The 23837-nt window shown below is 38.9% G+C and overlaps 2 protein-coding genes across 4 annotated transcripts in view; one reads left to right on the top strand and one right to left on the bottom strand.

The window, feature by feature from the left end:
• Positions 1–23837, top strand: part of fhip1b (FHF complex subunit HOOK interacting protein 1B) — a 716414-nt gene that overhangs the window by 215243 nt on the left and 477334 nt on the right. The gene's annotated exons all lie outside the window — the stretch shown is intronic.
• Positions 1–23837, bottom strand: part of LOC133658934 (diacylglycerol kinase beta) — a 125686-nt gene that overhangs the window by 10850 nt on the left and 90999 nt on the right. For all 3 annotated transcript variants that reach the window (XM_062061460.1, XM_062061462.1, XM_062061461.1), the window contains 2 exons: positions 4905–4995; positions 2102–2294 (listed from right to left, as the gene is read on the bottom strand). In XM_062061460.1, the coding sequence (XP_061917444.1) occupies positions 2102–2294; positions 4905–4995 (284 nt within the window). The remainder of the gene's footprint in view (positions 1–2101; positions 2295–4904; positions 4996–23837) is intronic.

Here is a 23837-nt window from a genome sequence, read left to right as displayed (position 1 = left end):
TATACTTTAGTGTACAAGAAGGTGTGTATGCTTTGGTGTAGAAGAAGGTGTGTATACTTTAGTGTACGAGAAGGACTGTATACTTTGGTTTAGAATAAGGTGTGCATATTTTGGTGTGGAAGGAGTGTATACTTCTATGTACAAGAAGGTGTGTATACTTTGGTTTGGAAGAAGGTGTGTATATTTGGGTGTACAGGAGAGAGTGTATACTTCCATGTACAAGAATGTTTGTATACTTTGGTGTGGAAGAAGGTGTGTATACTTTGGTGTAGAAGAAGTTGTGTATACTTTAGTGTACAAGAAGGTGTGTATACTTTAGTGTGGAAGAAGGTGTGTATACTTTAGTGTAGAAGAAGGAGTGTATACTTCCATGTACAAGAAGGTGTGTATACTCTGGTGTGGAAGAAGGTGTGTATAGTTTGGTGTGGGAGAAGGTGTGCATACGTTGGTGTAGAAGAAGGTGTGTATACTTTAGTGTGAAAAAAATGTGTATACTTTACTGTAGAAGAAAGTGTGTATACTTTGGTGCAGAATAAATTGTGTATACTTTAGTGTAGAAGGTGTGCATACTTTGGTGTAGAAGAAGGTGTGCATACTTTGTTGTACAAGAAGGTGTGTATATTTTAGTGTACGAGAAGGTGTGTATACTTTAGTGTAGAAGAAGGTGTGTACACTTTGTTGTACAAGAAGGTGTGTATATTTTGAGGTAGAAGAAGGTGTGTTTACTTTGGTGTAGAAGAAGGAGTCTATACTTTGGTGTAGAAGAAGGTGTGTATATTTTGGTGTACAAGAAGGTGTGTATACTTTGGTGTACAAGAAGGTGTGCATACTTTATTGTACAAGAAGGTGTGTATACTTTGGTGTACAAGAAGGTGTGTATATTTTGGTGTACAAGAAGGTGTGTATACTTTGGTGTAGAAGAAGGAGTCTGTACTTTGGTGTACAAGAAGGTGTGTATATTTTGGTGTACAAGAAGGTGTGTATACTTTGGTGTTGAAGAAGGAGTCTGTACTTTGGTGTACAAGAAGGTGTGCATATTTTAGTGTACAAGAAAGTGTGTATACTTTGGTGTACAAGAAGGTGTGCATACTTTATTGTACAAGAAGGTGTGTATACTTTGGTGTACAAGAAGAAGGTGTGTATACTCTGGTGTAGAAGAAGGTGTGTATACTTTGGTGTACACAAAGAAGGTGTGTATACTCTGGTGTAGAAGAAGGTGTGTATACTTTGGGGTACAAGAAGAAGGTGTGTATACTTTGTTGTACAAGAAAGTGTGTATATTTTGGTGTACAAGAAGGTGTGTTTACTTTGGTGTAGAAGAAGGAGTCTATACTTTGGTGTACAAGAAGGTGTGTATATTTTGGTGTACAAGAAGGTGTGTATACTTTGGTGTACAAGAAGGTGTGCATACTTTATTGTACAAGAAGGTGTGTATACTTTGGTGTACAAGAAGAAGGTGTGTATACTCTGGTGTAGAAGAAGGTGTGTATACTTTGGTGTGGAAGAAGGTGTGTATACTTTGGTGTGGAAGAAGGTGTGTATACTTTGGTGTGGAAGAAGGTGTGTATACTTTATTGTACAAGAAGGTGTGTATACTTTGGTGTACAAGAAGAAGGTGTGTATACTCTGGTGTAGAAGAAGGTGTGTATACTTTGGTGTGGAAGAAGGTGTGTATACTTTGGTGTGGAAGAAGGTGTGTATACTTTGGTGTGGAAGAAGGTGTGTATACTTTGGTGTAGAAGAAGGTGTGTATACTTTGGTGTGGAAGAAGGTGTGTATACTTTGGTGTGGAAGAAGGTGTGTATACTTTGGTGTGGAAGAAGGTGTGTATACTTTGGTGTGGAAGAAGGAGTACTAACACAAGTACTAAACATTCTGTGCTTCACACTAAAATGGGACTAGAGTGATCCACTGAGATGTCATCCAGAGTTCCTTTGTTATTATTTACTTCTTACAATAATTCTAATAACAAAGATGATTAAACATTCATAATAATTGTTGTTATGAAGAAGGAAATGATAGTATATATAAATAATCATAATAATTGTTCTGAAGAAGAATTTGTAGTATATATAAATATAATATTATTCCTACCACTCACCTTGCATGCAAAACTTGAGTTCCTTGGGGTCGGTGAGGGTTCTGCTGTCAGGAAACTTCCTGCTCGTGCGCTTGTACTTCCTCCTCTTCTTGGACTCACCCCACAGGTTGGAGCCGCCGTGCATGCTGGGAATGTTGAGCACGGCCACGCCTTCCAAGGACGCGTTGCTGAGGTCCAAAATGATGCCATCACACTGCAGGACGCAAAGAAACTACCAGTAGATGCCTTCATACTACCAATGGACACCTTCTAACTACCAGTGTACTCTTTCAAACTACCTGCAGATGCCTTCAAACTACCAATGCACGTCTTCTAACTACCAATGTATTTTTTTCAAACTACCAGTAGATGCCTTCAAACTACCAATAGACAACTTCTAACTACCAGTTTATTCTTTCAAACTACCAGTAGATGCCTTCAAACTACCAATGGACGTCTTCTAACTACTAATGTATTCTTTCAAACTACCAGTAGATGCCTTCAAACTACCAATGGATGCCTTCTAACTACCAGTGTATTCTTTCAAACTACCAGTATATGCTTTCAAACTACCAATGGATGCCTTCCAACTGCCAGTGTATTCTTTCAAACTGCTAGTAGATGCCTTCAAACTACCAATGGACGCCTTCAAACTACCAGTGTATTTTTTCAAACTACCAGTAGATGCCTTCAAACTACCAATGGACGTCTTCCAACTACCAGTGTATTCTTTCAAACTACCAGTAGATGCCTTCAAACTACCAATGGACGCCTTCCAACTACCAGTGTATTCTTTCAAACTACCAGTAGATGCTTTCAAACTACCAATGGACGCCTTCCAACTACCAGTGTATTCTTTCAAACTACTAGTAGATGCCTTCTTACTACCAGTAGATGCCTTTAAACTACCTATGGACGCCTTCAAACTACCAATGTATTCTTTCAAACTACCAGCAGATGCCTACAACCTACAGTGGACACCTTCTAACTACCAGTGTATTCTTTCAAACTACCAGTAGATGCCTTCAAACTACCAATGGACGCCTTCTAACTACCAGTGTATTCTTTCAAACTACCAGTAGATGCTTTCAAACTACCAATGGACGCCTTCCAACTGCCAGTGTATTCTTTCAAACTACTAGTAGATGCCTTCTTACTACCAGTAGATGCCTTCAAACTACCAATGGACGCCTTCAAACTACCAGTGTATTCTTTCAAACTACCAGTAGATGCCTTCAAACTACCAATGGACGTCTTCCAACTACCAGTGTATTCTTTCAAACTACCAGTAGATGCCTTCAAACTACCAATGGACGCCTTCCAACTACCAGTGTATTCTTTCAAACTACCAGTAGATGCCTTCAAACTACCAATGGACGCCTTCCAACTACCAGTGTATTCTTTCAAACTACTAGTAGATGCCTTCTTACTACCAGTAGATGCCTTTAAACTACCTATGGACGCCTTCTAACTACCAATGTATTCTTTCAAACTACCAGCAGATGCCTACAACCTACAGTGGACGCCTTCTAACTACCAGTGTATTCTTTCAAACTACCAGTAGATGCCTTCAAACTACCAATGGACGCCTTCTAACTACCAGAGTATTCTTTCAAACTACCAGTAGATGCCTTCTTACTACCAGTAGATGCCTTCAAACTACCAATGGATGCCTTCCAACTGCCAGTGTATTCTTTCAAACTACTAGTAGATGCCTTCTTACTACCAGTAGATGCCTTCAAACTACCAATGGATGCCTTCAAACTACCAGTGTATTCTTTCAAACTACCAGTAGATGCCTTCAAACTACCAATGGACGTCTTCCAACTACCAGTGTATTCTTTCAAACTACCAGTAGATGCCTTCAAACTACCAATGGACGCCTTCCAACTACCAGTGTATTCTTTCAAACTACCAGTAGATGCCTTCAAACTACCAATGGATGCCTTCCAACTACCAGTGTATTCTTTCAAACTACTAGTAGATGCCTTCAAACTACCAATGGACACCTTCCAACTACCAGTGTATTCTTTCAAACTACCAGTAGATGCCTTCAAACTACCAATGGACGCCTTCCAACTACCAGTGTATTCTTTCAAACTACCAGTAGATGCCTTCAAACTACCAATGGATGCCTTCCAATTACCAGTGTATTCTTTCAAACTACCAGTAGATGCCTTCAAACTACCAACGGATGCCTTCCAACTACCAGTGTATTCTTTCAAACTACCAGTAGATGCCTTCAAACTACCAATGGATGCCTTCCAACTACCAGTGTATTCTTTCAAACTACTAGTAGATGCCTTCTTACTACAAGCAGAGGCCTTCAAACTGTCAATGGACGCCTTCTAACTACCAGTGTATTCTTTCAAACTACCAGTAGATGCCTTCTTACTACCAGTAGATGCCCTCAAATTACCAATGGACACCTTCTAACTACCAGTGTATTCTTTTAAACTATCAGCAGATGCCTTCAAACTACCTGCAGATGCCTTCAAACTACCTGCAGATGCCTTCAAACTACCTGCAGATGCCTTCAAACTACCAGCAGATGCCTTCAAACTACTAGCAGAAGATGCCTTCAATCTACCAAAAGATGCCTACAAACTACCAGTAAATGCCTTCAATCTACCAAAAGATGCCTACAAACTACCAGTAAATGCCTTCAATCTACCAACAGATGCCTACAAACTACCAGTAAATGCCTTCAATCTACCAACAGATGCCTTCAAACTCCCATCAGACAACATGTGCAAACTACAAAGATGATTGTGTAACTGCTGTAGAATGAGAAGGTGATGATGTCATTGATTGGAGGACTCACCTCCACCTGGATGCACTGGTTGATCTTCTTGCAGGTGGAGGAAAGAGTCTCTGTGGTGCCAAACTCAAAGTACCACAGCTTGTTCTTCATCCTGACAAAACAGCAATCAAAAAAGGCCAATTTTAATATTAATATTAAAACGGCATCTTTTTTTTAAATGATATTAATTTCCATCATTATTGATGTCATTGCTAGATATTGATTTCTTTCTGTCTGGCTAAATAAATGTTCATCAAAAACATTTGTAATAAAAACAAGACTTGTATTATCATATTTCATCCAACTCATGGAAAAGTAACAATTATTAATATACATAAAATATTTCCTTAAATACAATGCAAAATGCTTACAACACAGTAATCAATAGAATATTGACAAAACTAGTCGCAAAAACACCCAAAATTCTGCTTTGCTTGTTCAAAATCTTGTCCTGAAGGAGAATTGTATGTCATGTATAATGTTGGTAATGTTAGCATGTAGCTCACATAGCTAACCTGGCATCATGTTTAAAATGTAATTTTAGCATGTAGCTCACATAGCTGTGCTAATGTTGCTAACTTAGCAATATGTTTAAAATGTAATGTTAGCATGTACCTTGCATAGCTGAGCTAATGTTGCTAACGTAGCAATATGTTTAAGATGTAATGTTAGCATGTACCTTGCATAGCTGAGCTAATGTTGCTAACGTAGCAATATGTTTAAAATGTAATTTTAGCATGTAGCTCACATAGCTATGCTAATGCTGCTAACCTAGCAATACGTTTGAAATGTAATGTTAGCATGTAGCTCACATAGCTATGCTAATTTTGCTAACTTAGCATCACGTTTAAAATGCAATGTTAGCATGTAGCTCACATAGCTATGCTAATGTTGCTAACTTAGCATCACGTTTAAAATGTTATGTTAGCATGTAGCTCACATAGCTGTGCTAATGTTGCTAACTTAGCATCATGTTTAAAATCTAATGTTAGCATGTAGCTCACATAGCTGTGCTAATGTTGCTAACCTAGCAATATGTTTAACATGTAATGTTAGCATGTAGCTCACATAGCTATGCTAATTTGCTAACTTAGCATCACGTTTAAAATGTAATGTTAGCATGTAGCTCACATAGCTATGCTAATGCTGCTAACCTAGCAATACGTTTGAAATGTAATGTTAGCATGTAGCTCACATAGCTATGCTAATGTTGCTAACTTAGCATCATGTTTAAATGTAATGTTAGCATGTAGCTCACATAGCTATGCTAATGTTGCTAACTTAGCAATATGTTTAAAATGTAATGTTAGCATGTACCTTGCATAGCTGAGCTAATGTTGCTGACGTAGCAATATGTTTAAAATGTAATGTTAGCATGTAGCTCACATAGCTATGCTAATGTTGCTAACCTAGCAATATGTTTAACATGTAATGTTAGCATGTAGCTCACATAGCTATGCTAATTTTGCTAACTTAGCATCACGTTTAAAATGTAATGTTAGCATGTAGCTCACATAGCTATGCTAATGTTGCTAACTTAGCAATATGTTTAAAATGTAATGTTAGCATGTACCTTGCATAGCTGAGCTAATGTTGCTGACGTAGCAATATGTTTAAAATGTAATGTTAGCATGTAGCTCACATAGCTATGCTAATGTTGCTAACCTAGCAATATGTTTAACATGTAATGTTAGCATGTAGCTCACATAGCTATGCCAATTTTGCTAACTTAGCATCACGTTTAAAATGTAATGTTAGCATGTAGCTCACATAGCTATGCTAATGTTGCTAACTTAGCATCACGTTTAAAATGTTATGTTAGCATGTAGCTCACATAGCTGTGCTAATGTTGCTAACTTAGCATCATGTTTAAAATCTAATGTTAGCATGTAGCTCACATAGCTGTGCTAATGTTGCTAACCTAGCAATATGTTTAAAATGTCATGTTAGCACGTAGCTCACATAGCTATGCTAGTGTTGCTAACCTGGCATGATGTTAAAATGTAGTAGCTCACATAGCTGTGCTAATGTTGCTAACTTAGCATCATGTTTAAAATCTAATGTTAGCATGTAGCTCACATAGCTGTGCTAATGTTGCTAACCTAGCAATATGTTTAACATGTAATGTTAGCATGTAGCTCACATAGCTATGCTAATTTGCTAACTTAGCATCACGTTTAAAATGTAATGTTAGCATGTAGCTCACATAGCTATGCTAATGCTGCTAACCTAGCAATACGTTTGAAATGTAATGTTAGCATGTAGCTCACATAGCTATGCTAATGTTGCTAACTTAGCATCATGTTTAAATGTAATGTTAGCATGTAGCTCACATAGCTATGCTAATGTTGCTAACTTAGCAATATGTTTAAAATGTAATGTTAGCATGTACCTTGCATAGCTGAGCTAATGTTGCTGACGTAGCAATATGTTTAAAATGTAATGTTAGCATGTAGCTCACATAGCTATGCTAATGTTGCTAACCTAGCAATATGTTTAACATGTAATGTTAGCATGTAGCTCACATAGCTATGCTAATTTTGCTAACTTAGCATCACGTTTAAAATGTAATGTTAGCATGTAGCTCACATAGCTATGCTAATGTTGCTAACTTAGCAATATGTTTAAAATGTAATGTTAGCATGTACCTTGCATAGCTGAGCTAATGTTGCTGACGTAGCAATATGTTTAAAATGTAATGTTAGCATGTAGCTCACATAGCTATGCTAATGTTGCTAACCTAGCAATATGTTTAACATGTAATGTTAGCATGTAGCTCACATAGCTATGCCAATTTTGCTAACTTAGCATCACGTTTAAAATGTAATGTTAGCATGTAGCTCACATAGCTATGCTAATGTTGCTAACTTAGCATCACGTTTAAAATGTTATGTTAGCATGTAGCTCACATAGCTGTGCTAATGTTGCTAACTTAGCATCACGTTTAAAATGTAATGTTAGCATGTAGCTCACATAGCTATGCTAATGTTGCTAACTTAGCATCACGTTTAAAATGTTATGTTAGCATGTAGCTCACACAGCTGTGCTAATGTTGCTAACTTAGCATCATGTTTAAAATCTAATGTTAGCATGTAGCTCACATACCTGTGATAATGTTGCTAACCTAGCAATATGTTTAAAATGTCATGTTAGCACGTAGCTCACATAGCTATGCTAGTGTTGCTAACCTGGCATGATGTTAAAATGTAGTAGCTCACATAGCTGTGCTAATGTTGCTAACCTAGCATGATAATAATATTTATGAAACAGATTTTATGAATCGATTCAGAATCATCCAAGTCCAAATGGAACATTTCCCTCACGTCTGTGGAAAATCTAATGGAAATAAACTTTGTCCACTTGGAATTGTGTCTGAAAGATCTGACATTGGCAGGAAAACACACAACACGCCCCCAGAGTGGCGGACACAATAAACGCCGAGCAAACATCAGCGGTCAACAGTCCCAGCAACCTGCAGGCCCGTCGAGGCGGCAACACATCAGTGCCCCGAAGACAAGACTTGTCAAAAGTGACCTGATGGTTGTGCTTTTTGTCCTGGCTGGACTTTGGAGAAGGACATTTTCTAAAGACTCACCTTCATGCATGTGAAAACATCCTCTTTTACACAAAAAGTACTTTTTACCAAATGAATACCAAATCTGTTGTCTCCCTCACTAGTTTGCTCCACTTGCATCTTTTCATCACATGAAGGAAAAACATACTACCTTCAGGCTTCGCTACACACCTTAAAATAAAGCTCTGCCAACAATCCGTCAGTCAGTAACGGACGATGGAGTTTTAAGTTTGATCATTCAGTTTTTCTTCACTTGATATGCTAACCTAGCATGGTGTTAAAATGTAATGTTGGCATGTAGCTCAACTAGCTATGCTAATGTTGCTAATCTAGCATGATGTTAAAATGTAATGTTGGCATGTAGCTCACATAGCTATGCTAATGTTGCTAATCTAGCATGATGTGGAAATGTACTGGCTCACATAGCTATGCTAATGTTGCTAATCTAGCATGTTGTTAAAATGTACTAACTACATAGCTATGCTAATGTTGCTAACCTAGCATGATGTTAAAATGTAATGTTGGCATGTAGCTCACATAGCTATGCTAATGTTGCTAATCTAGCATGATGTTGAAATGTAATGTTGGCATGTAGCTCACATAGCTATGTTAATGTTGCTAATCTACCATGATGTTGAAATGTACTAGCTCACATAGCTATGCTAATGTTGCTAACCTAGCATGATGTTAAAATGTACTAACTACATAGCTATGCTAATGTTGCTAATCCAGCATGATGTTAAAATGTAATGTTGGCATGTAGCTCACATAGCTATGCTAGAGTTGCTAACCTGGCATGATGTAAAAATGTACCAGCTCACATAGCTATGCTAATGTTGCTAACCTAGCATGATGTTAAAATGTAATGTTGGCATATAGCTCACCAAGCTATGCTATAGTTGCTAATCTAGCATGATTTTAAAATGTAATGTTGGCATGTAGCTCCCATAGCTATGCTAGTGTTGCTAACCTCGCATGATGTTAAAATGTAATGGTGGCATGTAGCTCCACTAGCTATGTTAATGTTGCTAATCTAGTATGATGTTGAAATGTACGAGCTCACATAGCTATGCTAATGTTGCTAATCTAGCATGATGTTAAAATGTAATGTTGGCATGTAGCTCACATATCAATGCTAGTGTTGCAAACCTGGCATGATGTTAAGATGTACTAGCTCACATAGCTATGCTAATGTTGCTAATCTAGCATGATGTTAAAATGTACTAGCTCACATAGCTATGCTAATGTTGCTGATCTAGCATGGTGTTAAAATGTAATGTTGGCATATAGCTCACATAGCTATGCGAGTGTTGCTAACCTGGCATGATGTAAAAATGTACCAGCTCACATAGCTATGCTAATGTTGCTAACCTAGCAGGGTGTTAAAATGTAATGTTGGCATGTAGCTCCCATAGCTATGCTAGTATTGCAAACCTGGCATGACGTTAAATTGTACCAGCTCACATAGCTATGCTAATGTTGCTAACCTAGCATGATGTTAAAATGTACTAACTACATAGCTATGCTAATGTTGCTAATCCAGCATGATGTTAAAATGTAATGTTGGCATGTAGCTCACATAGCTATGCTAGAGTTGCTAACCTGGCATGATGTAAAAATGTACCAGCTCACATAGCTATGCTAATGTTGCTAACCTAGCATGATGTTAAAATGTAATGTTGGCATATAGCTCACCAAGCTATGCTAATGTTGCTAATCTAGCATGATTTTAAAATGTAATGTTGGCATGTAGCTCCCATAGCTATGCTAGTGTTGCTAACCTCGCATGATGTTAAAATGTAATGGTGGCATGTAGCTCAACTAGCTATGTTAATGTTGCTAATCTAGTATGATGTTGAAATGTACGAGCTCACATAGCTATGCTAATGTTGCTAATCTAGCATGATGTTCAAATGTAATGTTGGCATGTAGCTCACATATCAATGCTAGTGTTGCAAACCTGGCATGATGTTAAGATGTACTAGCTCACATAGCTATGCTAATGTTGCTAATCTAGCATGATGTTAAAATGTACTAGCTCACATAGCTATGCTAATGTTGCTGATCTAGCATGGTGTTAAAATGTAATGTTGGCATATAGCTCACATAGCTATGCGAGTGTTGCTAACCTGGCATGATGTAAAAATGTACCAGCTCACATAGCTATGCTAATGTTGCTAACCTAGCAGGGTGTTAAAATGTACTAACTACATAGCTATGCTAATGTTGCTAACCTAGCATGATGTTAAAATGTAATGTTGGCATGTAGCTCACATAGCTATGCTAATGTTGCTAATCTAGCATGATGTTGAAATGTAATGTTGGCATGTAGCTCACATAGCTATGTTAATGTTGCTAATCTACCATGATGTTGAAATGTACTAGCTCACATAGCTATGCTAATGTTGCTAACCTAGCATGATGTTAAAATGTACTAACTACATAGCTATGCTAATGTTGCTAATCCAGCATGATGTTAAAATGTAATGTTGGCATGTAGCTCACATAGCTATGCTAGAGTTGCTAACCTGGCATGATGTAAAAATGTACCAGCTCACATAGCTATGCTAATGTTGCTAACCTAGCATGATGTTAAAATGTAATGTTGGCATATAGCTCACCAAGCGATGCTAATGTTGCTAATCTAGCATGATTTTAAAATGTAATGTTGGCATGTAGCTCCCATAGCTATGCTAGTGTTGCTAACCTCGCATTATGTTAAAATGTAATGGTGGCATGTAGCTCAACTAGCTATGTTAATGTTGCTAATCTAGTATGATGTTGAAATGTACGAGCTCACATAGCTATGCTAATGTTGCTAATCTAGCATGATGTTAAAATGTAATGTTGGCATGTAGCTCACATATCAATGCTAGTGTTGCAAACCTGGCATGATGTTAAGATGTACTAGCTCACATAGCTATGCTAATGTTGCTAATCTAGCATGATGTTAAAATGTACTAGCTCACATAGCTATGCTAATGTTGCTGATCTAGCATGGTGTTAAAATGTAATGTTGGCATATAGCTCACATAGCTATGCGAGTGTTGCTAACCTGGCATGATGTAAAAATGTACCAGCTCACATAGCTATGCTAATGTTGCTAACCTAGCAGGGTGTTAAAATGTACTAACTACATAGCTATGCTAATGTTGCTAACCTAGCATGATGTTAAAATGTAATGTTGGCATGTAGCTCACATAGCTATGCTAATGTTGCTAATCTAGCATGATGTTGAAATGTAATGTTGGCATGTAGCTCACATAGCTATGTTAATGTTGCTAATCTACCATGATGTTGAAATGTACTAGCTCACATAGCTATGCTAATGTTGCTAACCTAGCATGATGTTAAAATGTACTAACTACATAGCTATGCTAATGTTGCTAATCCAGCATGATGTTAAAATGTAATGTTGGCATGTAGCTCACATAGCTATGCTAGAGTTGCTAACCTGGCATGATGTAAAAATGTACCAGCTCACATAGCTATGCTAATGTTGCTAACCTAGCATGATGTTAAAATGTAATGTTGGCATATAGCTCACCAAGCGATGCTAATGTTGCTAATCTAGCATGATTTTAAAATGTAATGTTGGCATGTAGCTCCCATAGCTATGCTAGTGTTGCTAACCTCGCATTATGTTAAAATGTAATGGTGGCATGTAGCTCAACTAGCTATGTTAATGTTGCTAATCTAGTATGATGTTGAAATGTACGAGCTCACATAGCTATGCTAATGTTGCTAATCTAGCATGATGTTAAAATGTAATGTTGGCATGTAGCTCACATATCAATGCTAGTGTTGCAAACCTGGCATGATGTTAAGATGTACTAGCTCACATAGCTATGCTAATGTTGCTAATCTAGCATGATGTTAAAATGTACTAGCTCACATAGCTATGCTAATGTTGCTGATCTAGCATGGTGTTAAAATGTAATGTTGGCATACAGCTCACATAGCTATGCGAGTGTTGCTAACCTGGCATGATGTAAAAATGTACCAGCTCACATAGCTATGCTAATGTTGCTAACCTAGCAGGGTGTTAAAATGTAATGTTGGCATGTAGCTCCCATAGCTATGCTAGTATTGCAAACCTGGCATGACGTTAAATTGTACCAGCTCACATAGCTATGCTAATGTTGCTAACCTAGCATGATGTTAAAATGTAATGTTGGCATGTAGATTAACTGGCTATATGCTCTTGTTGCTAACCTAGCATGATGTTAAAATGTTATGTTGGCATGTAGATTAACTAGCTATGCTCCTGTTGCTAACCTAGCAGGATGTTAAAATGTAATGTTGGAATGTAACTCACATATCTATGCTAGTATTGCTAACCTGGCATGACGTTAAAATGTAATGTTGGCGTGTAGTTCCCATAGCTATGCTAATGTTGCTAACCTGGCATGATGTTAAAATGTACTAGCTCACATAGCTATGCTAATGTTGCTAACCTACCATGATGTTAAAATGTAATGGTGGCATGTAGCTCAACTAGCTATGTTAATGTTGCTAATGTAGCATGATGTTGAAATGTACTAGCTCACATAGCTATGCTAATGTTGCTAATCTAGCATGATGTTGAAATGTACTAGCTCACATAGCTATGCTAATGTTGCTAACCTGGCATGGTGTTAAAATGTAATGTTGGCATGTAGCTCAACTAGCTATGCTAATGTTGCTAACCTAGCATGATGTTAAAATGTAATGTTTGCATTACATTTTAGCATGCTAGTGTTGCTAAACTGGCATGATGTTCAAATGTAATAGCGCACAGAGCTACGCAGGCGCTGCTAAACTAGCATAATGAGAGCAGCTACAAATCTGCTGTAGAGATCACTGATGTTCAAGAAATATTTTTTCGCTCGCGTAGATTCGTCAACATGCTAGGTTGTGCAAGCGCGCACATCTCGCCCTCCATTGCCCGCCAAGTGACATCATTCGACATCCATCGGCGTAAAAGACTGGCAACACGCTTATTGACGTAAACGCGTGGTGTCACGCGGCACGGCAGAGCCAAGGTTTCAGCCTCAAAACAGGAAGTCCCACTAAGAAAGGAATTCAAAAAGCAGGAAGTCCCACTAAGAAAGGAATTCAAAAAACAGGAAGTCCCACTAAGAAAGGAATTCAAAAAGCAGGAAGTCCCACTAAGAAAGGAATTCAAAAAACGGGAAGTCCCACTAAGAAAGGAATTCAAAAAGCAGGAAGTCCCACTAAGAAAGGAATTCAAAAAGCAGGAAGTCCCACTAAGAAAGGAATTCAAAAAGCAGGAAGTCCCACTAAGAAAGGAATTCAAAAAGCAGGAAGTCCCACTAAGAAAGGAATTCAAAAAGCAGGAAGTCCCACTAAGAAAGGAATTCAAAAAGCAGGAAGTCCCACTAAGAAAGGAATTCAAAAAGCAGGAAGTCCCACTAAGAAAGGAATTCAAAAAACGGGAAGTCCCACTAAGAAAGGAATTCAAAAAGCAGGAAGTCCCACTAAGAAAGGAATTCAAAAAGCAGGAAGTCCCACTAAGAAAGGAATTCAAAAAGCAGGAAGTCCCACTAAGAAAGGAATTCAAAAAGCAGGAAGTCCCACTAAGAAAGGAATTCAAAAAGCAGGAAGTCCCACTAAGAAAGGAATTCAAAAAGCAGGAAGTCCCACTAAGAAAGGAATTCAAAAAGCAGGAAGTCCCACTAAGAAAGGAATTCAAAAAACAGGAAGTCCCACTAAGAAAGGAATTCAAAAAGCAGGAAGTCCCACTAAGAAAGGAATTCAAAAAGCAGGAAGTCCCACTAAGAAAGGAATTCAAAAAACAGGAAGTCCCACTAAGAAAGGAATTCAAAAAACAGGAAGTCCCACTAAGAAAGGAATTCAAAAAGCAGGAAGTCCCACTAAGAAAGGAATTCAAAAAGCAGGAAGTCCCACTAAGAAAGGAATTCAAAAAGCAGGAAGTCCCACTAAGAAAGGAATTCAAAAAGCAGGAAGTCCCACTAAGAAAGGAATTCAAAAAGCAGGAAGTCCCACTAAGAAAGGAATTCAAAAAGCAGGAAGTCCCACTAAGAAAGGAATTCAAAAAACAGGAAGTCCCACTAAGAAAGGAATTCAAAAAGCAGGAAGTCCTACTAAGAAAATAAGAGCGCAGGCAGGAAATACAAATGAAGACCAAGGAAAAGTCCACCTGAGAACATGTGGTGGCAAGAAGGGATTAAAAGCCGGGGGAGAAGATGATGTCAATGTTTTTGTCACGCACATTGCAATGATTCTTCAACAATTGTGCAAAAGTACACAACACACGTGGCCACACAACTAGGACTAGAGATGTCCGATAATGGCTTTCTTGCCGATATCCGATATTGTCCAACTCTTAATTACCGATTCCGATATCAACCGATACCGATATATACAGTCATGGAATTAACACATTATTATGCCTAATTTTGTTGTGATGCCCCGCTGGATGCATTAAACAATGTAACAAGGTTTTCCAAAATAAATCAACTCAAGTTATGGGAAAAAAATGCCAACATGGCACTGCCATATTTATTATTGAAGTCACAAAGTGCATTGTTTTTTTTAACGTGCCTCAAAACAGCAGCTTGGAATTTGGGACAGAGAGCATGAGGAGGTTGAGGTGGGCGGGGGTAGGGGGTAGTGGGGGGGGGGGTATATATTGTAGCGTCCCGGAAGAGTTAGTGCTGCAAGGGGTTCTGGGTATTTGTTCTGTTGTGTTTATGTTGTGTTACGGTGCGGGTGTTCTCCCGAAATGTGTTTGTCATTCTTGTTTAGTATGGGTTCACGGAGTGGCGCATATTTGTAACAGTGTTAAAGTTGTTTATACGGCCACCCTCAGTGTGACCTGTATGGCTGTTGACCAAGTATGCCTTGCTTTCACTTGTGTGTGTGAAAAGCCGTAGAGGTTTATCGGCGCTCTGTACTTCTCCCTACGTCCGTGTACACAGCGGCGCTTTAAAAAGTCATACATTTTACTTTTTGAAACCGATACCGATAATTTCCGAAACGATACCGATAATTTCCGATATTAAATTTTAAAGCATTTATCGGCCGATAATATCGGCAGTCCGATATTATCGGACATCCCTAACTAGGACCCAGACCTAAAAACGACTTGCGCACCTGTACAGTGCGTGACCCCGACTTCAAAAGACGACATGGAGGTGTGACACGATCACGTAAGTACCGCTTTTCCACTGGACGGCACCGACTGGGCGAGACTTGCCTCGTCTTCCCGCATGAAAATACCGTAAATTCCAGACTTTAAGACGCTACTTTTTTCTTACACTTTGGAACGGTGCGGTTAATTCATGGGTTTTTCTTCATCGCTGATGGTAAAAAACAAACAAGTAAACACACTGAAAAGGTAGAAGTAGAAGTGCCGAGCCGTCTTCTAACCGTCCATAGCGTTTCTACTCGTATGGATTCTTCACTCGTCGCTCCAAGCAACGTTTGTAAGTTTTACAATATAACTAAAACAATTCTTACTTACTAAAGCGTCCCATGTGTGATGTCTGTCGGAGTGTTTTCATGCTTATTTTCATGAAGCGAGCGTCGTTAGCATTAGCTAATATGCTAACGCCTTTACGAGTGTCTGTGTCAGTATTATTGACTTACGCAAAAAACTCAAGTACAGTAATATAAAGTATGAACGGATATATTTTACAATATATTTGGCAGGGTTCTAATCTTGTTATGGCTGCTAGGTCGAGACATCAGTGTGGATCTGCGTTAGCTTTAGTTTTCAACTCACTCACGTAAACAACTTACGTAATGTACGTCAGTGGTCCCCAACCGCCGGGCCGCGGACCAAATTCGTTTTTTTAATTTATTTTTTTATTATTAAATCAACATAAAAAACACAATATATACATTATATATCAATATAGATCAATACAGTCTGCAGGGATACAGTCCGTAAGCACACATGATTGTATTTCTTTATGAAAAAAATAATAAAATAAAAAAAATTAATAATAATAATCACCCCCCCCCGGTCCGTGGGACAAATTTTCAAGCGTTGACCGGTCCGCAGCTACAAAAAGGTTGGGGACCACTGATGTACGTAACATGTAAACAAATACGCCACAACGTCAATTCCCGTCCTTCAACAATCGCTACTTCTTCGGAATCAAAATATATATTCATATATTACAGCTTTGAAGCACTTTGGAGCGTTTGGACCGGCAAAACAAATCCGACGTGTGTCACTTGAGGGCAAAAAAAAAATTCAGATTTGGTGTGTAAATGGGGCCTTGAAGTGTACTTCCGGGAATATACTCACTTTTTCCAAATGTTTTATTATGTTACAGCAGGGGTCTCCAAACTTTTTGACTCCGGGGCCGCATTGGGGTAAAACAATTTGGCTGGGGGCCGCGCTATATATATATATATATACATATATATATTATATGTAAATGTGTGTGTGTGTATATATGTATATGTAAATGTGTATATATGTGTGTGTATATATGTATATGTCTATGTACATGTATATGTCCATGTGTATATATATGTGTATATATGTATATGTGTCTATATGTGTGAGTATATATATATATATATATATATATATATATATATATATATATATATATATATATATATATATATATATATATATATATATATATATATATGTATTCATACATATATATATAACTAATTGACTTAAAGACTTAAAGAGCGCACTTGCGGCATGTCACGTTATCGATGGTAAAATGTATTTTTAGACAATATGATTTGCCTCAGTGGCTAGGAGACGGTAGAAAATGGACTAGTAAGGACAAATTTAAAAAAAATAAAAAATACAAAAAAAATTAAATATATATATATATATATTTTTTTTTTTACTTGGGATTTCCCGCGGGCCGGATTTTGGACGCTGGGGGGCCGTATCTGGCCTGCTGGCCGTAGTTTGGGGACCCCTGTGTTACAGCCTTATTCCAAAATGGAATAAATTCATTTTTACCCTCAAATTTTTACAGGCACTATCCCACAACGACAATGTTGTTATCCACACAAAAAAGCCAACGTTGTCGTCGAGACGCTGAACAGGGATTCATGTTTATATACGTTTTCCAGAGACTTTTATTTTGAAGCATTTCTTTGACAGTGTCATTTCCGCTTTCTTCCTGTTAGGTGTAAAAGAAAGTGCATCTCTATCCTCCTTCAAAACCGCACTAAAAGAACACCTCCAGGCAACTACAACCCTAGCCTAACCTCCTCCCCCCACCACATCCCACCTCCCCGGATCGTAAATAATCAAATGTAAATAATCAAATGTATATACCGTATTTTTCGGACTATAAGTCGCAGTTTTTTTCATAGTTTGGCCGGGGGTGCGACTTATACTCAGGAGCGACTTATGTGTGAAATTATTAACACATTACCGTAAAATATCAAATAATATTATTTAGCTCATTCACGTGAGAGACTAGACGTATAAGATTTCATGGGATTTAGCGATTAGGAGTGACAGATTGTTTGGTAAACGTATAGCATGTTCTATATGTTATAGTTATTTGAATGACTCTTACCATAAAATGTTACGTTAACATACCAGGCACGTTCTCAGTTGGTTATTTATGCCTCATATAACGTACACTTATTCAGCCTGTTGTTCACTATTCTTTATTTATTTTCAATTGCCTTTCAAATGTCTATTCTTGGTGTTGGGTTTTATCAAATACATTTCCCCCAAAAAATGCGACTTATACTCCAGTGCGACTTATATATGTTTTTTTCCTTCTTTATTATGCATTTTCGGCCGGTGCGACTTATACTCCGGAGTGACTTATAGTCCGAAAAATACGGTACATACTGGGGACGTACGTGGCACACCTATTTTCTGGAATGAAATACGTGTTTTTTTTTGTTTAGTTTTTTTTAACATGGAATTGAGTCTACTCCAGGGGTCGGCAACCCGCGGCTCCGGAGCCGCATGCGGCTCTTTGACCACTCAGCTGCATACTTGTCGAGCCCCCCGATTTTCCCAGGAGATTTATGGATCTCAGTGCCTCTCCTAGATAACTCCCAGGGAAAATATAATCCTATTTTCAGAATAATTACTAAATTAAGGGAATGCTCTAATTGCACTGTAGTAATTGTTCTCTATAGCATTTACAAACAGCGTGCCAGCCCAGCCACATGTTGTATGTTGCTTTTACTTACACACATAGGAGACAGCAAAGCATACTTAGTCATCAGCCACACAGCTTACACTGACGGTAGCCGTATCAAACAACTTTAACGCTGTTACGTTACAAATATGCGCCACACTGTGAACCCACACCAAAAAAGAATGAAAAACACATTTCTGGAGAACATCCCACCGTAACACAACATAAACACAACACAACCAATACCCAGAATCCCATGCAGCCCTAACTCTTCCGGTCTAGATTATACACCCCCGCTACCACCAAATCCCTCCACACATCAAACCCCCCCCCTCCGTGCGTTGGTTGAGCAAAAGAGTTAGGGCTGCATGGGATTCTGGGTATTGGTTGTGTTGTGTTATGTTGTTTTACAGTGCAGATGTTCTCCAGAAATGTGTTTGTCATTCTTTTTTGGTGTGGGTTCAAAGTGTGGCGCATATTTGTAACGTAACAGTGTTAAAGTTGTTTTATAAGGCTACCGTCAGTGTAAGATGTGTAGCTGCTGACTTAGTACGCCTTGCTGTCACTTATGTGAGCAAGCTGAATCTGCATTCTACATGTGGTCGAGCAAGTACACTGTTTGGGCAGGCTGTAGAGGGCGCCAAAAGCAGTGCCATCACGCCAATGAGAGGGTTGGCAAGTATGACGCCATCAAGCGACATTCGTTCAAAACTCGCGGGCCGCACTAACATCAAATTTCCACATTAAAGTGCATGCCGGTGCGTGTGTCTGAGACCCCTGGTTAACATAGCACAAAGCATTTAAGCTTTGTATGCGGTGTTTTTCATTTTAAATTTAATTTTTTTTTTGTGGCTCCCATTATTTTCTTTAATTTGTGAAACTTGCCAAAATGGCTCTTTGAGTGGTAAAGGTTGCCGACCCCTGGTCTACTCTGTTGTGTTTGTTCCCACTATATTGGTGTTATTTTATAATCTATCAGAAGATGAAATAAATAATAAACCAAATTACAGGATGTTATTATTGTCATTTGCAGAAAATAACGGGCTGACCAAGCGCTCTGCAGCATGACACCGTATACAATAGAGAAGCATGTGAATACAAGTACAACACGTCATGTACGGATGATCAAAAGCATTAAGGAATGTCACATGTTACACCAACAACATTTTTTGACAATCAAAGCATGATCGTAATAATCCACATTTTGTATCATTGACATCACTAATAACACGGATGTGCTGCCGCTGTCTGAACAAGGCACAGAGCTCCGCCCCCATGCGCGCTCCCGCGGCAAGGGACACAAAATATTTCAGGGATACAGAATTTCGCACGACACCGGAACCCCAACGTGGTCTATATGCTCATAAACCAGTCTGAGTTTAAAGGCCTACTGAAACCCACTACTACCAACCACGCAGTCTGATAGTTTATATATCAATGATGAAATCTTAACATTGCAACACATGCCAATACGGCCGGGTTAACTTATAAAGTGACATTTTAAATTTCCCGCTAAACTTCCGGTTGAAAACGTCTAGATATGATGACGTATGCGCGTGACGTCAGTAGTTAAACGGAAGTATTCGGACACCATTGAATCCAATACAAAAAAGCTCTGTTTTCATCTCAAAATTTCACAGTATTCTGAACATCTGTGTTGGTGAATCTTTTGCAATTTGTTTAATGAACAATGAAGACAGTAAAGAAGAATGCTGTAGGTGGGATCGGTGTATTAGCGGCTGGCTGCAGCAACACAACCAGGAGGACTTTGACTTGGATAGCAGACGCGCTATCCGACGCTAGCCGCCGACCGCACGGATGATCGGGGGAAGTCCTTCGGTCGATCACTGGAACGCAGGTGAGCACGGGTGTTGATGAGCAGATGAGGGCTGGCTGGCGTAGGTGGAGCGCTAATGTTTTTATCATAGCTCTGTAAGGTCCCGTAGCTAAGTTAGCTTCAATGGCGTCGTTAGCAACAGCATTGTTAAGCTTCGCCAAGCTGGAAAGCATTAACCGTGTATTTACATGTCCATGGTTTAATAGTATTGTTGATTTTCTGTCTATCCTTCCAGTCAGGGGTTTGTTACTTTTGTTTCTATCTGCATTTAAGCACGATGCTATCACGTTAGCTCCATAGCTAAAGAGCTTCGCCGATGTTTTGTCGTGGAGATAAAAGTCACTGTGAATGTCCATTTCGCGTTCTCGACTCTCATTTTCAAGAGGATATAGTATCCGAGGTGGTTTAAAATACAAATCCGTGATCCACAATAGAAAAAGGAGAAAGTGTGGAATCCAATGAACCCTTGTACCTAAGTTACGGTCAGAGCGAAAAAAGATACGTCCTGCACTGCACTCTAGTCCTTCACTCTCACGTTTCTCATCCACGAATCTTTCATCCTGGCTCAAATTAATGGGGTAATCGTCGCTTTCTCGGTCCGAATTGCTCGCGCTGCATTGTAAACAATGGGGAAATGTGAGGAGCCCTTCAGCCTGTGACGTCACGCTACTTCCGGTACAGGCAAGGCTTTTTTTTATCAGCGATCAAAAGTTGCGAACTTTTATCGTCGATGTTCTCTACTAAATCCTTTCAGCAAAAATATGGCAATATCGTGAAATGATCAAGTATGACACATAGAATGGATCTGCTATCCCCGTTTAAATTTAAAAAATGTCATTTCAGTAGGCCTTTAATACTCAACAGAGGGGAAAAACACGCACCTGAAATGATCGTTTCAATGTTGTTGCGTTTAAATATTTATTTGCATGAAAAACTACTTCTCAAACTGAATGCGATACAAATGCGGTCTGCGAATGATACGGGTTGTGCGTGTCAGACGAGGCAAGGCATAATCTGATCCCAGGCTAGTGAGGACACACCACACATCCAAGTAAATTGGATTTCATTCCTCAAATGAAAATGCACCCAAATACTGTTCCTATATTGAAAAAAAAAGAAAAAAGTCCGTGCAGTCACCTTTGTGACTCACGTGACTGCGGTTGATTGACGGGCGAATGGACGGTGTTGGCACAAGGTAATGAAAAAGTTCATGGTGTGGAGTCTCCATCTTCAAGTCAAAGAGCAAAGAAGTCATCAGGTGCCCAGTTTAGAAAAGAAAGAGAAGAAGAAGGTAAAGGTAGCTATGGGTGACAGGAGGCTACTCATTAGCCTCATGCTGATACAGGCTTTCTGCAGGTATCGGCAAATCAAATAATATTTGTTTGATATAGAGCAGGGGTGGGCAATTAATTTTTACCGGGGGCCGCATGAGCAACCCGAGCACTGCTGGAGGGCCACATCGACAATATTTCAATTAAATTTTGCTCAATATTAATTTTGATATATACCGTAAGATAAATAATAATAATAATAATAATTAATAATAATAATAATACTTTCATTTAACCTAACTTAACTTTATACCAAAAGCACTGCTTTGGAAATCATTTGTACCCCTTTCAGAGATCACATTTTGTTCCCCTTAAACATCCTCATGTTGCACAATGAAATGTAAGCATAGGATGAAGTGTGCATTCCTGTAACTTTCTCTCGTAACAGCATTCCATGACTAATATAAATAAATTAACATTAATAATAAATGACAGTAAAATAAGCACACGCATGACTGAGGAGTCATAGTGTAACTTTGTGTGGTGTTTGAGTTGTCCGACTTTTTGTGTGGCCATAAACGCACCAGTGGCTTAGTGGTATGCGTGTTGGTGACAGATGACAAGTTGGTTTTGGCCTGGTTTGTACGGCAGAAAATGACTAGTTTTTCGAGATAGAAGTGTTTTACTCATGTTTTTGGTGTGGTTATGTCCGAATATAAACAGTTTTGCTCAATAAAGTGATCGATATAATTCCTGTCCTCGAAGCATCTCGATAGACGTTACAATAATCGAACGGTGTTGACGAACACCGTTAGGGCCGCTTGTTGTCACTGTCACTCAAAGTTGCATTGCAAAATTACACAGAATAAATGTGTTTATTTTTTTTAGAATTCAGGTAGGATTTGATTTGGTGCGCGGCATATATTTGCTGTGCGCAGAGGACGCTTGAGCAGTGCGCAATTGCGCAGGCGCGCACCTTAGAGGGAACGTTGCTTGGCAGTCCATGTCTTGTTGAAAACATGCCATTTCTCATCAACGTTTCTCTTTTTATCGTCTCGGGTGCAAACCGGGCATCACTTGTCGCTGTGCACCGTCACTCACAGGTTACACACGGACACACGCCCATAAATAACACTTTTCAAAATAAAAGCAGCACAGTTGTATTGCGCGCACGACTTAGATGTTTTTTCAACTTTATTTTGTAATTTGTGATTGCAGCTGTTCACATTCACTCACAATCACGCACGCACGCGCATACGTCCACACGGAAGTAATACAAATAACGCTTTTCAAAACAAAAGCAGCAGCGTTGTATTGCACACTCGACATAGATACTTTTTTAAATGTATTTTGTAATGTATGATTGGCCTCACGCGGGCCGGACAGGGCCGCAGAATGCCCAGGTCTGATATAGAGTATTGTGTTCAAAGGCTACAAACCTTCACTAAAATATGGATTTTGTCGAGGCTGGAACTCATTATTTATATTTACTTTGTTTCTTATGGAGATAATTGTTAAAACATATGAACCTTTCTATTCCATTTTCTACCGCTTGTCCCTTTTGGGGTTGCTGGAGCCTATCTCAGCTGCATTCAGGCGGAAGGTGGGGTACACCCTGCACAAGTCGCCACCTCATCGCATGGCCAACACCGATAGACAGACAACATTCACACTCACATTCACACACCAGGGCCAATTTAGTGTTGCCAATCAACCTATCCCCAGGTGCATGTCTATAAGTTAGTTAATCAATCTCTTTTTTCTTTTAACCGTCCAAACCTTCAACTCTTTGATCCCCAAATCAATCCACACTTCCTGTCTCAGGCGTCATTTCTTTCCTGTGATCACCTCAGTGTCAACGGAGGAGCCCGACGTGAGAGAAGTCATTTTCACCTGCCTGCCACTCCGACTGTCCATCTTGGAATAGAGCGGCGCTTCTCAATTTTTCATTGAGAACCTGATATTCATTTAATTAATTTTTTTTGGTAAAAATTATATAATAAGTAATGTTCTAATGGTTATAAAACTTTAGAGGATATATGTATGTTTTAGCACAGGGTTGTCCAAACTTTTTGTCTTAGGGGCTGCATTGGGCTAAAAACATTTGGCTGGGGGCCGTAAGCATGTAAAGTAATTATATATATTGTGTACGTG

This window comes from Entelurus aequoreus, linkage group LG10 (assembly GCF_033978785.1).
Source record: "Entelurus aequoreus isolate RoL-2023_Sb linkage group LG10, RoL_Eaeq_v1.1, whole genome shotgun sequence".
Taxonomy (NCBI): Eukaryota; Metazoa; Chordata; class Actinopteri; order Syngnathiformes; family Syngnathidae; genus Entelurus; species Entelurus aequoreus.
The sequence above is the reverse complement of the archived record's forward strand: the minus strand, read 5'-3'. Positions and strand labels throughout refer to the sequence as shown.